Below are 14,797 nucleotides of genomic sequence, written 5' to 3'. Positions count from 1 at the left end.
TTCAGCTGATGTTAAATAAAGTACTATTTAATTTGGTAACTAAAACACTATTACTTACTGCTTTTAAAAAGACCAGAAAAAACACACAAGTCACTATAAACAAGTAGGTTATTACTAAAAGTAATTAGATTTAGGTTGTTTTTTTCACTCTAATTTGTGTTTGTGGACCCTGTGTCACTGCATCTGAACATCAGAATCAAAAACACTTCCTGCAGTTTTGAATTTCAATTGCAAATGTTTTGTCTGAAAGAGTCTTCTCATTAAGTACTGCAGCCTTAGGTCCTAAATGCTCCTATGAAATGCTACACTTCGACATGAACCACAACTGATATCAGATTTTATATTAAAACTATAACATAATATATGCATATGTATCACAGTATCCCTAGCCTTAATACTCCTTTGTACAGTCGTAGGTATTTGTTTAAATTCGTACATGATACCTACATCAGTCCTTGCTGTTTTCCAGGAAACCCCATTCCGCGGATTGAATGGCTGAAGGATGGGCAGCCACTGCCTGAGGACAGTGACCACCAACTTCTTTCCAGTGGACGCTTTTTGCAGATCAGCAGTGCCAAGGTTTCAGACACCGGCCGGTACATGTGTACTGCATCTAACACAGCTGGGGACAGGAGCAAAAGCTTCAGCCTAAATGTTCTAGGTATGTTTCAGGAGGCAGGAAAGTCAACTGCACATCTTTTGTTCTGACAGATGAAGTTTAGAATTTGGTCATTAATAGTTCTGTGAATCGTGAAGTTAAGTCACTGACCATTCCGAATATAAGGTCTGCATAGTGTCAATGCCAATTTCAAGAACCTGAGTAATGGCAAAGTACATCCTAAGAGCATGATTAATGATCATGCAAATTGTATGAGCCCTGAAAGAGGAGTAAAGTGAAATGACTGCACATGTCATAAAGGCATGGATAGTGACCAGCCATGCACTAAGGCTGGGCTTTAATAACAGGCAAGAACTACCTATATTTGTGGCAGTTTGTAATGTAGATTTTCCAAATAATTTATGACCGAAAGTCTTAATTTTATTAAAGACACGGAGGCGAGTATTATGCTTACTTTTCCTGCTTTAATATCAATAGCAGCAGCAGTCAAGAATATTAACCAATCCCGGAAGGATAGCAGAACAAGCTACCAATGGGAGATAAAGAGTTAAAACAAACCAATCAGAATGCGATGCACATAAAGAAATACCCAACTTGACTGCAAGCAGCCCTCTTTTTTTCTGCAAGAAAGGCATTAATAAGATTGAAATAATTGAAAAATACAAGCAATTATACAAATAGCTAAAATTAGAGAGAGCGCTTCCTGGCACCAGTCCAAAACCAGAGTATAGTCCAATTTGAGGAGAGAACGATGGTAGAGATCCATAGATATTGTAGTAGGAATAGGCCTCTAATCCATGGCGGAAGGTGAGCACTGGATTTTATCCTGAAGTCGTCGCTGGTGCGTTTGTAGAGACTAGAGGAAGGGAAAGAAGAAACAAATTATAGTGGATGGGTGGCGGGATAATACTCGCCTCTGTGTCTTTAATAAAATTAAGACTTTCTGTCATAAACTATTTAGACAATCTACATTTTATGTCAAGACCGGAGGCTCTTATTATGCTTGTTTAAAGCATATCAATCCTTAGACAAGAAGCATTAACAACGGGTTTGCAATAAAAAGTACGAAAGGTAGAATCATTTGACCAATCTGCAGATCTCAGAATGTCTTCCAAGCGGGAACCAGCCCAAAAGGCTTTAGACGTCATAGCACTTCGGGAAGAATGGGCCCCAAATTTAGAGATATAAATTCCAGCGCGGGACATAATCCATTTGACCCAACGACCCAAGGTAGGAGAGGAAACCGGTTTAAAGAGTTTTCTGAAGGAAATTAATAGTTGAGAGTTGGAAGACATTCTGAGATCCGAAGTCTTTTGTTCATATACTTTTAAACAGTTACCTACACATAACTTAGGTTGGTTGGGAAAGAAGGGATAGAACACTGAGGAGATATTGTTTTTTGTACGTCTGGACAGTACACCAGTGGGGGTGAAATGCCACGCAGAAATGTCTAAAGCTATATCAGCGGAAAGACGCTTAATAGAGACTAAACACAAAAGCATTGTTAATTTAGCAGAGAGCATTTTTAGAGATAACAGTTCATTATCTTGCCAAGCTAAAAACATTTGTAACACAAGATTAACATCTCATAACACAGAATATTTGGGTAAAGGCGGATTGGAAAATTTTACTCCCTTTAATAGCCGGCAAATGAGAGGATGTTCTCCAATTGATTTATTATTAATAAAAGGATGATGAAAAGAGATAGCAGAACGATACAAATTGATGGTCCTGTAAGATTTTCCAGAACTGGCTTGAGAAGCAAGAAAATTTGCTATTAAGGATAAATCTGCTGAAAAGGGATTACAAGATTTTCCCATACACCAGCTAGACCAGATTGACCAAGCGGATTTGTAAGCTTTAGATGTACCGGGGGCCCAGGAATTGTTGATATAGGTTGAAGCTTCGAGCTAAATTCCTGGATAAGAGGAAGAAGTCCTAACACCTTCCAGGCTGATAGGATGAGGGATTGATTGAGCATCAGGTCGTGGGGAAGACCTTGGGGATTGAGAATTATTGATGGGAAGGAGGGAAGAGGGACCGGAAAGTCTATAGATAGTTCGAGGAGGGGAGGAAACCAGACTTGAGGCTGCCTAAATGGAACTTTTAAGATGATCGTGGCTTTTTGTCGACGTTCTTGAGCAAGCACTCTGTTGATCATGATGAACGGAGGGAAGGCATCATTTATTGCATTTGACCAGTTTTGAAGAAAGGCATCGGTTGCAAGAGCTTGAGGATCTGGTCTCCAACTGAAGAATTGGGGAAGTTGAGTATTTAGACGTGACGCAAAGAGGTCTATGTGGAAGGGACCCCATTTGCGGTGGATTAGGTTGAAGACGGAAGAATGAAGTTTAAATCGCTGTAGTCTAGGAGATGATGAGAATACCAGTCTGCCACTGAATTGAGAGAACCTGGAAAGTATTCTGCTTGAACTGAGATTTTGCGTTGGAGGCAAAATTCCCAGAAGCTTTTGGCCAATTCGGCTAGAGGTTTGGATCTGGTACTGCCGAGATGATTTATGTATCTGACGGCTGAGAGGTTGTCCATACGAAGAAGGACCGAACCATGAACTTTGCTTTTGGGAAAACTTCTGATCGTGAAGGAGCCTGCAAGCATCTCTAAACAATTGATGTGCAATGAAAACTCCTGAGGAGACCATGTGCCTCCAGTTGATATTTGACCACATCTTGCGCCCCAACCTGTTAGACTTGCATCTGATTCTAAGACGAGGTCTAGGGCTGACGCTAAGATAGTCCTTCCGTTCCAGACTTCCAGATGGTCTAACCACCATTGAAGTTCTGTACGGGATTCTTGCTCGAGGAGGATGGAATCTGAATAAGCAAGACCCTTGCGTAGGTGTTGAATTTTCAATCTTTGGAGAGCTCGATAATGAAGGGGACCCGGAAAGATCATTTGAATTGAAGAAGAAAGAAGACCTACAATCCTTGCAAGAGTCCGAAGGGAGAGAGAAGTCTGCCGTAAAGAGTGGGTTATTTCTGCTTTGATAGATGTGATCTTGGAATCTGGGAGCTGAAGGGTTCCTTGCGGGGAGTTCACCAGAAATCCTAGAAATTCTATGGATTGGGATGGAGTTAGAACAGATTTGTCTGTGTTGATGATGAAACCTAGATCTGAAAGAAGGGTAGTAGTGTAGGAAAGTTGAAAGCGGAGTGTGGTGGGATTTTGATGCATGAGAAGGATATCGTCTAAGTAAATGATTAGACGGAAACCCTGTACTCTGAGTTGGGCTACTACTGGCTTCATTACCTTGGTGAAACACCAGGGAGCTGAGGAAAGACCAAAAGGAAGGCAGGAGAACTGATAGATCTGTTGTTGCTATTGGAACTGGAGAAACTTTCTGTGAGAGTGATAAATAGGTATTGTTAGATATGGGTCCTGAAGATCTAACCGTACTAACCAATCGTTCAAAAGGAGAGAATCTCTGAGATGCAGGATCGTCTCCATTTTGAAATGACGATAAACTACGAATTGATTGAATTTCTTGAGATTTATGACTGGCCTGATGTTTTTGTTTTTCCTGATCACCAGAAATATGGTACTCAGGAAACCCACTTGATGAGGCGGAACCAATTGAATAGCGCGTTTGAGGAGAAGGGATTGGATTTTTGAGGAAACAAGATCTGACATTTCTGTGGAGAATTTTAGAGGGAGGGTGAAAAGGTTGATGAGGGGTTTCGCAAAACTCTATTAAATAACCTCTGACTTTATCGAGTATCCAAGGATCTGACGTAATCTCCTTCCACCTGTGGAGAAAGAATTTTAGGCGACCCCCTATGGAAAGATGGTCAGAAGCAGGGCTTACCTGTGGTAGAATAATTCTTTGGATTACGTTGGTTTCTGCCCCGGAAGCCTCTGGCTCGCTGAGGATAGAACTGTGGTCTGCATTTTTGAGGTAGGGAATTGAAGGAGCCTCTGTAGCCTTGAACTCTGGCGTAGCGGGCGGTAAAGCGACCCCTTCCTCTACCGACCCTGGCACAAACACGAGCATTGAAGACTTTCTTGAGCGACTGTTGCGCTTTATCAAGTGACGCAAAGGTAGTGACATATTTGCCTAATTCCTTAATGAAGGCATTGCCAAACAGAAAACTATCAGCTTTAGGACCTGGGTCCAGAACAGTGAGATTAGCTAGTTTAGGGTCCAGTTTTTTTAGTAAAAGTCCCTTGCGCCGTTCGTGAGTCATTGCATTACCCAGAAGACAGAACGCTCGTTGGATCCAAAGGGAAATTTCTTCTGGATCAATTGAATCGTTGTTTAGTCGTGCCGACTCTGCCATGTCAAAGGTGCATGCAAGAGGACCTTCTACATCTAAAACTTTGTCTTGACAAACTGACCAGACTCTGTCTACTCCTTTTCGCCGGTCTTTTCCAAATTTTGAGAAAAAAGTTATCATGGATGTATCTATGCAAGGGGTAGCAGTAATGTGTCGAGGTAGCGAAGGTCTGGGGCATTCCGATTTAAGCTTAGCGCGCACTTATTTGTCGAGAGGTAGGCGCAGTTTTGCGGAAATGTAATTAGCAACATGTTCAGATGGGATGATGGAATTCAGATGATGAATTAAGAGGGGATCGAATATAGGCATCCCATCAGCATCCAGAAGAATTGAAGAGTCAAAATCTCCTGGCATTGGTTTAGCCTTCTTGGCAGGAGGAGCGACCCAAAAATCGGAATTACTGGCATCGTCTGTCTTTATCTGAGTCTAAGTCATCCATGTCATCATCCTTGTCATTTATTTTGTTATTCACAATTTTATGGGTTGAGAGTATGTTTTGATTTTTGTTTGCTCTTAGTACCCATAGAACTTTTCCCCTCCTTAGAAGGAGGCCTGTGAGGAACGTCGTTCTCTAACCTGTGTGAGGTAGACTCACTATCCAATAGCGCAGAAACTTTATTATGATTATCTTTAAAAGCCTCCGCGGCTTTGTGCTTTCTGCTTTCCCCCGCAGATAGGGCCAATTGCGATTGAGTTAAACAGGATGACACAGTGTTTTCTAACTGCTTAGAAATTTTTGACATCGAGGCAGAAACTGCCTTTGCCAACGTAAATTAAATAAATTTATTTAAATTTTCAGAAAATACATTGTTGTTATCATTACTTTCATCATTATTATTTTCAAAAAATGTGCAAAAATCCATTTTAACTTAGTAGGGGATTTTATCTGGTAAAAACAGGGTTAAAATAATGGGAGGTAGAAAGGGGCTTGTAAAAATGAAACTTCCCTGCCAACAAGAACGTGAGGTATCAGGAAGCCACGCCCCCAGGAAGTATCTCAAATTGAAGAACTCCGGTGCGAGCCAAGAGGCTAAAAATAGCCCTGCACCAGAAAATTCCAATTGAGACGTTGGATGCCAGTCAACGAAGGGAGGAAACGAAGCGAGAAAATGCAGTGACACGCTGAAGAGTTGCGGCCGAAGGAATGCGGCCGATGAGGTGAGACGCGCCGGAGTGTTCTGAAGAGAATGTCAGAACACTCGGCGCCGCATGTTAAAAGCGAGAAGAACGGTTGCGACGACCGTAGGTGGAGAGAAGGGAATTTAAGGCCGCAAATACCTAAAAGCAAGGCAATATCGGTGTCAAAAGAAAATAGAGCTATGATACATAATAAAATATACAATTTGACCAAGTAAAATGCACATATGAAGAACGCTATAAAGATATACTTATATGGGTATTTCTTTATGTGCATCGCATTCTGATTGGTTTGTTTTAACTCTTTATCTCCCATTGGTAGCTTGTTCTGCTGTCCTTCTGGGATTGGTTAATATTCTTGACTGCTGCTGCTATTGATATTAAAGCAGGAAAAGTAAGCATAATATGAGCCTCCGGTCTTGACATAAAATTTTAACAGCTTTTGCATTACAATTATTCCTAGAGAATAACACTTAGGACTATCCTACTTATCATGAGCCAAGATTGCTTTAAAATTATTATGTTTTCTGTTCTATTATGGTTTTAGTTGCATGCTTGTTGTATCACGTTTTCGAAAGAAATGGTTCATTTGTTACCTGAGATGGTGTTTGGTTCTTTCATCAGTGTCTCCTACAATTAACGGTGTGGACAATAATGGCACTCCGGAGGAAGTGACAGTAATTCTGAACAGTCCCACATCTCTGGTCTGTGAAGCTTATTCGTACCCTCCCGCTACCATTATTTGGCTCAAGGATGGGGCTTCATTTGAATCAAACCGAAATATCAGAATTTTACCAGGTATGTGTCCCACTCATTCTTTGCTTATCATGCTTATGTTTTGATTGGTGGAATTTTACAAGGTATGTGCCCCACTCGTTGTTTGCTTATTGTGCGTCTGTTGTTATTGGTGGCTCCTCATAATTAAATGTAAAACAAGGAGTTGTTTCAGATTAGGGAAACTTTGAGCATATTTTCCTTGCAAACTGTGCCAATTTAAATCCTTTTCAGGTGTTGATAAAAGGTTTCTAATTCCCTTTGGTTGATACTTGAAGTCCATTCTTTCAAGCTTTAAGACAGACATGCCCTGACTACCTGACAAAAGTATACGCTCAGCAATTCATTTTAGGTCAGATGATATAATGGAGAAAATAAACTGAATTCAATGTTTGATAATTAATAGGTGAGTGTACATGTTTAAGTTGTTGGTCTGTGAAGTTTGCACCAGAAAACGACAATGAAGTGGTTTGAAGTCTAAATGAGCAGTGGAACAACCATAGTATAAGAAGATATAAGTAACGTGGCCTACCTTAAGTTGTCTGGCTGAAAGCGCTATTTGGAGTTCAGCTACAAGAATACTTGGAGGTTTGTGTGGCCAATTATGAGTGGGCGAACATTTATATACCCGCGTTGTAGAGTGGAATTCATAAGTTGGAGTTTGTTTTAGTTGTAGATGAGCTATGTCCTTTGAGGGCAGACACATCAGAAATCACCTGTAGACAGATTTCCCTCTTTCTCTACTAAGGTATAAAACGGGGTTCCCATTGGTGGATCTTATCTTTGTGGATTCTTTCCCTCCAGAAAGATGTGTACCTGCAAGAGTCCAGGGCCTGTGTAGTAAACCTTTAGCACAGGGCTCTTTGTCTGATCCTCAAGCTTCTGTCTCTCTCAGTGCTGAACACATATTACAACACATCTGACAGGTGTGGAATACATGCCGGTTGTACCACTTTATGAGGGAAGGAGTATAATAAACCTAAAAAGGTGGAGTACAGTGTCCTGGAGGAGATTGGAGAACTTGAATTGATACCTTTAATAATGCACAACAATATTACAATTACCCTTAATGTTCCTGCAAGTTTTGAATAGACTAGGATTTCAGGCTGCACCGGTGTAGAGGTCCATGTACTGCAGATTATGGATTGTAATCCATTGTAAATTCAAAAATAACAAATATACCTTTTAATATCTGAACCTCAATATCATATAATTAATCTGTTTGATAAACAATCAGCAATGGATTTAAGGTACTTTTGTATTAGACCTCACCAGGATTGTTCAACTTGAATGCATTATTTATGTACATAGTTCTCTCCTGAAGGATAGAGTGGAACAACAATTTGGGTTGACCTACCCATGCTGCCCGTAGAGGTGTCTGTGAGGTGTGCAGCATCCCAGGGAATTCATGAAGACACACGCTGATTACCACACATACTCTTTACAAAACATGCTTCCCCTGGAGCCTGTGCTAGCAGAAATCCTTCCTGAATTGCAGTAAGCATATTGAAGCACATGCACATGCACGTGCACACCAGGAAATCAAGATGCACCTTTGGCAGAGTTGTTGTCTATGGGCAAGTTGAACTGTGAAGTGTATTTTGTATGACTTGGTGCATAGTACTGCAATAACTGCACACAGTGGCCTATTCACAAAGTACGTTATATTATTAATGACTGTAATTACCATTCCCTTGCCACTGTGCTTGAGCATTATGAGGCTGGCAGGTTAAATAACTGGTAATGCACCCTATAGGGCTAGTGAAAAAAAACACTTTGTTGTGTGTTTAGTAGTACTACTGTAGTACTACTAACGTACTACAAAATGCTATTCACAAACCTTCATGTGGAGGTTCGTCCTTATAGGAAAGTGCCCTTTTTGACATGGTCACCCCCACTTTTTGCCACTGGTACTGAGGTTTTTCAACTGAAGGTGCTTTGGGTTTCTGCTAACCGGGCCACCAGTATAACTGCTCTTCCCCTAAAAACAAGGTAAAATGGTCCTTAGCGTGCCCATAAGTCCCTAACAAATGGTACCCCTGGTACGTAGAGCATGGGTACTAAAGAGGGTCTCTATGTGCTGCGGCATGTATTATACCACCATAAGGGACCCCCCTGCAAACTGCAAGCAGAATGCCATTGCAGGCTGTATAACATGGTGCAAACCATGTGCGAAAACACAACACACACTCACTGTTTGCCATACCAAAGTCACTGCCTATAATATATGTAAGTCACCCCTACAGCAGGCCTTAGAGCCCTAAGGCAGGGTACATTATATTTTATGTGATGTCTAGTTCAGTTCCTAGATATTACAAATGAACAGAGAAGCCATCTTACGATATGTACTTGGCACTGGTCATTACGAGTTCCCCAGCTACATAATGGCTTCACTGAAACCTATGGTGTTTTGTATCAAACACCTTGTCTTAATAAATCCATACTGATGCCATTATTGGATTTATTATGTTATGCCCCCTTAGGACACTTTAGAAGTGCCCCTTGAATCCTACTAGACTTGAAGTGTGCTGGCTGACACCACAGACAAGTGTCTGAGCCCCTGGGGGTGGGAGTCCGTGCTCTCCAAGGCCATAAACAATGCCTGCTCTGGAGGAAGATGTTATCGCCTCCTCCAGCAGGATGGCTAGTTAATCAGCGTTTCTGGGGTGGAGGCTTCAAAGCCTCTGCTGTCCTTTGATATGCAACTCTCACTTTCCCAAGACCTGGTGATTTGCCTGACTACAAGAAGAAGAGCTAAAGATGCAAGAACTGTGCACTAGCTGTGGACTTGCTGCCAAACCCTGCCTGCCTGTCCCTGTCCCGACAATTGCAAAGACTCAACTTCTCCTGCTGCTGTGCATCTGCCCAGAGCTTAGAGGACTGCCAGCACTTCGCCAACCAGCCAGCAACTCCCTTGGAGTGGAGGAGCCACTTTCCTGCCCCAGCAGGCACTGAGTGCAACCGCCCGGTCCCCCATTTTGCTGACCAGCAGGTCCACCGTAAGAGCATCACACCAGGAGGTCAGCCTGGTAGACCCATGGTAGACCCATCCAGTCTTGAGACACTGAGCCTGTCTGGAGCCTCCCTGCACCAATACCTGGGGTACCCCAGCCAGTTTCAAGCACCAAGGCTTGTTGTGTTCAGTCAGAACACCACATCGACCAAAACATACCTGCCAGCTCCATTCCAGAAGTTGTCTTGCTGTGTTTCTTTCCCCTCTTCTGCAGGTGCACCAAGAAAAGTGAGAGCCTCTAACCCGCTGGTGAAAACACCTATGCACTGAGCCCCCCAGCCCAAGTCCATTGAAACTGACAGTATCACTGTGGACCTGAGATGCTCAAAAGCTGAGCCCCTCTTTAAGTTCTGCTGGACTGGTCCTCCAATCCACCACTTGCAGCCAGCAGATAGTGCACATTTCGAGGGTGCTGGACAGGGGGACCCCTGCACTGCCCATGCTATGGGCAGTGGAGAGGGCCCCTGTATCCCCCTGCACTTGTTCGCCACCAGCCTTTCATGGCAGTGTACAGGTTTGTAGTCAGCAGGGCGGTGCTGGGTTCAGCAACGCCCTGACTGATTGCAACCTGCAACGCCGTCAGCTTGTTGGGATTTAGGATCCTGGCAGGAAGGCGGTAGGTTGGCAGGTCTGCCCGCCAACCTCGTAATGTAGTGGTCACATTCACACCAGTCTGACAGCCACCACCTGTCGTAATGGGGCCCTTAATGTTATACATTTTAAAAAACTCAAAATAAGTTAATTTAACATTATTTGCTATGGGCTTCTACATTAAGTCCCTATGTTCATTTTTGTCTATGGGAAGGCGATGCTGTATAAGTGATAAACATAATGTGTGTTTCTCAGTACTGCAATTTTTGTGTTTTATCACTTTATGTTATATCTGATATCTAGCTGTGGGTGTTGCCAGGGTATTATAAAAATGATGAAATTCATATCTGACACAAGATTAGGATAAAATGCTTTACTTAATTCTGGAATTAAACTCTCCTGAGGTTTTGTGCCTTTGCGCTCAAGGAAGTGCTGTATTTGGTTGACAAATACCTTGTCCTCTGATTCTCTCATCACAGTCAAGTACCAGTCCATTGGACATGTCCTTGGGCTTCACCCAGAAGCCAACTGACACTTTGGGCTATATCTAACAAATTATTATTTTATGTGCACAGGAGGGCGGACCCTGCAGATCCTGAATGCCCAGGAAGACAATGCCGGCAGGTACACCTGCATTGCCACAAATGAAGCCGGAGAAACACTGAAGCATTATGAAGTCAAAGTGTACAGTAAGTCATCTGTTTTTATAGCCCTTCATGTCATTAAAGATTAAGGGAAAAATTAAGCCACACCAAGTACCATATTTGTTCAAGTAGTAGGGATCCACGCCGCACATTAAATAATGTCGCAATCTGTGTGCATCTTTCTCCCACTTACAATGGTTTATTTATTTATTTTTAGACAATGTACAAGGCAGGTTAAGGGTACATTGGGGCAGGGATAGTAAGAGTGCTCTCCGCCTCGCAAGTATTCAATAGTTCAAATCCTAGTTTTGGTGCAGAAATCTTTGAGCATTTTGTGTGCTTTTTCTCCCATCTGTTCACGATACGTACAACTCCAAGTGCCCAATTTATCAAAGATTTTGATGTGACTAATCCTTACCATTCTTCTGAATTACATCTGAATTTAAGGAGTGCACTAGGATTAATTCAGGAGAACTATGAATATATCACAATTACTCATAACAAGATCTTTTTCAATTGGCCAAATGGGCTAATTCACAAAGATTTTCTTTATGAGTAGCTGTGACTTACTTTTGTAGTACTCCTGGCTTACTTCCGAATTCCAAGAGGAAGCCAGACTACGACATAAATACTAGAAGAGTATGTCACAGAAAAATATTTGTAAATTCGACCCACAGTGCTATATTCTACTCATTATCTGGCCTATTCATGTCATCCTTAACTTCCACCAACCCATTCATTTGCATCAAGATTGGTTTGTGTGCAGTTCTGTGATGTATGGTAAGGAAAGGCAGGTGTGGTGGAGGATGGTGCAGGTCTCTGCCCCTAGCTGTTCATGTTTCATCATGGAGATTGTCTTTACTGGTGGCATGTATTGCCCGTGTTCAGCATTTGTTCTTTGACTCAGAATGATTTATTGAATTTTATATCATCCCACATGCAACTTTCAGTTTGTTTTAGAGTACCAATACAATGTAGAGTTAGCATATGCATAGAGACTCAAATCTGTATGTGGTGCAATCAATATAAAACATATGGCCTGATTTGAAGTGCAAATGTGACAAAGTACCTTGTTCACCAAGTCTTGGTCTGCCCATCTCATTTAGAGAATGGTAGACCTTATGTATTCTGTCGTCAGAGGCCCCGATGACTCAATTGACAGAAAACATACTGCAACAACCAGATGGAGTTGGGGGCCATTGGAGGAAGGACATCACTACCAGGAGGACCTGGTGTTGAGGTACAGGAAAACAAATAATGACCCCCCCCCCACCTTGGGAGAAGACTCCCAAGGTGTGGGTGTCATTCGTTTTTTGTTTCTCAGAAAGAAACTCCACTTTGGGACTTTGTTGCAAAAAAAAAAAAAAAAAAGTAAAAACTTTGGTGAACAGCCACAAAACCTGAAGGCAACCTTCTACCAATCTTTTAGTACATTGAAAGGAGCCACTGGCCCAGTGGTCATCTGTTAATTTGACAAACTGTAGCCCATCAGGGTGACAGATGTAATGTTTTTTGCCATCATGATGGGCATAGCAGTAAAATTCTAAATCAGGCCCACAAGGTTTTAATAGTTGCTGCATTTTTGGAAACCATATTAAGCTGCTCCCTTTAGGCCTGTTTCTAGGTGGGGTAAAGTTTAACCTCACACCTAGGTGCCTCCCACAGGAAAGAAACAGAGGAAGATGTGTGTGTGCATCTAATGAGTCAAACATTCTACGACAGCCCACTGCTCTAACATAGCATCATGTATGGTTATGCTCCTGCTTTGCTGCTGTCTGCATATCTTGTAAAATGACAAGACAACAGTATGAAATGCAAGTAGTTACCAGTGGCTGTGATTAATTTAACATTCCGTTCATCCCTTTTTTTATGTCTATGCACTGCATGTAAGGTACACGTTATTTGCAACACAATTAATTCGTTGTGGACTGCACTGAGTAGGTCATGACTCATTGCGGTAGCTGAAGGCCTCTGACAATTGTGGTTTGCTAACTGATACATTAACTTGAACTAAATCAAATTTGATGTTTCTTTTTTGCAGTCCCACCCACCATTAGCAAAGGAGATCATGCAGCCATTGGCCTTTTTCCCAAAGAGGTCAAGATCAAAGTGAATAATACTCTTATCCTGGAATGTGAAGCCCAGGCAATCCCTATGGCCACTATCAGCTGGTACAAAGACGGACAAGTAAGTTGTGTACCATCTCCCTGTGGCTAATTGTGATGGACAAAAAGCTGAGACTGCATTCTGGCAGCTATACGTGAGTGGGGCATATGAGAGCTTTCTACTCCAAAGCCAGGTAAGAGAGCTAGACAGGCACATTTTTGAAAGGTTATTTTTTTCTAACATCACAAGAAGACATGAGTTAGCTATTCGGTGGTAGATTGTGTGAAGTCAAAATAAATGGAAGCTGCTGATTGTTAGCTGAACTTTATAAGACTAATTGTGGTATTTCAATTTTATTTTAAATTGACAGCCTCTCAAGCCAAATGGGCATGTGACAATAGCAGTTAGTGGGCGAACACTCCTGATCAAAGAGGCCCAAGTATCAGACACCGGCCGTTACACATGTGTGGCATCAAACATTGCAGGCGAAGATGAACTAGATTTTGATGTCAATATTCAAGGTAAGAAATCATATCGGGCCCCATTCCATTACAGCATTGTGTCAGAGAGGTCTCTATATGATATATGTCCTGCCTGAGGATAGAAAAACACTGGATAAACTATTTATCAATATCAGCAGGAAAGATGGAAGAGAAAATAGAATAGGTAGAAAATGAAAATAAAGCATAAAGAGGCAGGACAGGGTACACATCAAATTCAGCACACTGTTCATTTTGGAAAAACCTGATCTAGAAGGCAGCAGTTGAAAACGGTGGCAACTAAACTTTCTAAGGATGTCTAAACAGCACTGAATATGACTGTGCTTATCAAACTTGTTAAAAGGTATTTCTCATTGGATGACAATGTCAGTTAAAGTGTTTGTTTTCTGACTAAGGCTTCAATTTCGTTATTGAACCTGTTGAAAGGTACTTATCTTTGGCTCACAATGTCAATTAAAGTGACAATGTTTTCTGACTAAGGCTTCAGTTTCATTTCATTTTGTTCAGGCTTGAATAATTAAAATAACTGCATGCACATGTTAATCTATATATATTTTGTGCAATGTGAATTAAAATATGAACATAAAAACAAAGACATACATTACATTGTAATGTCCATCAATTGGGCAAAAGGTGTGGAACATGCCTTCATTTTTTTCTATCAAAAACAGAAACCTTACAAACTGAGGCCCTCATTACGACTTCGGCAGTCTTACTAAAAGACCGCTGAAGCCGCGGGCGCCACTATACCGCTAGTGCTGGCGGTATATGTGGCTCCCTATTATGACTTTTCCGCTGGGCCAGCAGAAGGAAACAGCGTTTCCGTCCGCTGGCCCAGCGGAAAAGTCACATCAACATTGCAGCCGGCTCATAATATAGCCGGCGGCAATGTTGATGTGCAGCAGGTGCAGCAGCACCCGTCACGCATTTCACTGCCCGAAATCCGGGCAGTGAAATGCGCGATGGGGCTGTGTCTGGGGGCCCCTGCCCTGCCCATGCCAAGTGCATGGGCAGGGCAGGGGCCCCCAGGGGCACCCCGAGTCCCCCTTACCGCCAGCCTTTCCATGTGCAGTGTTTACCGCCATGGACAGGCTGGCGGTTGGGGACTTGTAATCCCCAGG

General features: G+C 42.2%; 1 protein-coding gene across 1 annotated transcript in view; it reads left to right on the top strand.

Moving 5' to 3' along the window:
• Positions 1 to 14,797, top strand: part of HMCN1 (hemicentin 1) — a 1,093,576-nt gene that overhangs the window by 718,113 nt on the left and 360,666 nt on the right. The window contains exons 49-53 of the mRNA XM_069232006.1: positions 470 to 661; positions 6,673 to 6,846; positions 11,002 to 11,115; positions 13,112 to 13,257; positions 13,547 to 13,697. Coding sequence (XP_069088107.1) covers positions 470 to 661; positions 6,673 to 6,846; positions 11,002 to 11,115; positions 13,112 to 13,257; positions 13,547 to 13,697 — 777 coding nt within the window. The remainder of the gene's footprint in view (positions 1 to 469; positions 662 to 6,672; positions 6,847 to 11,001; positions 11,116 to 13,111; positions 13,258 to 13,546; positions 13,698 to 14,797) is intronic.

This window comes from Pleurodeles waltl, chromosome 4_2 (genome assembly GCF_031143425.1).
Source record: "Pleurodeles waltl isolate 20211129_DDA chromosome 4_2, aPleWal1.hap1.20221129, whole genome shotgun sequence".
Lineage (NCBI taxonomy): Eukaryota > Metazoa > Chordata > Amphibia > Caudata > Salamandridae > Pleurodeles > Pleurodeles waltl.
The sequence above is the reverse complement of the archived record's forward strand: the minus strand, read 5'-3'. Positions and strand labels throughout refer to the sequence as shown.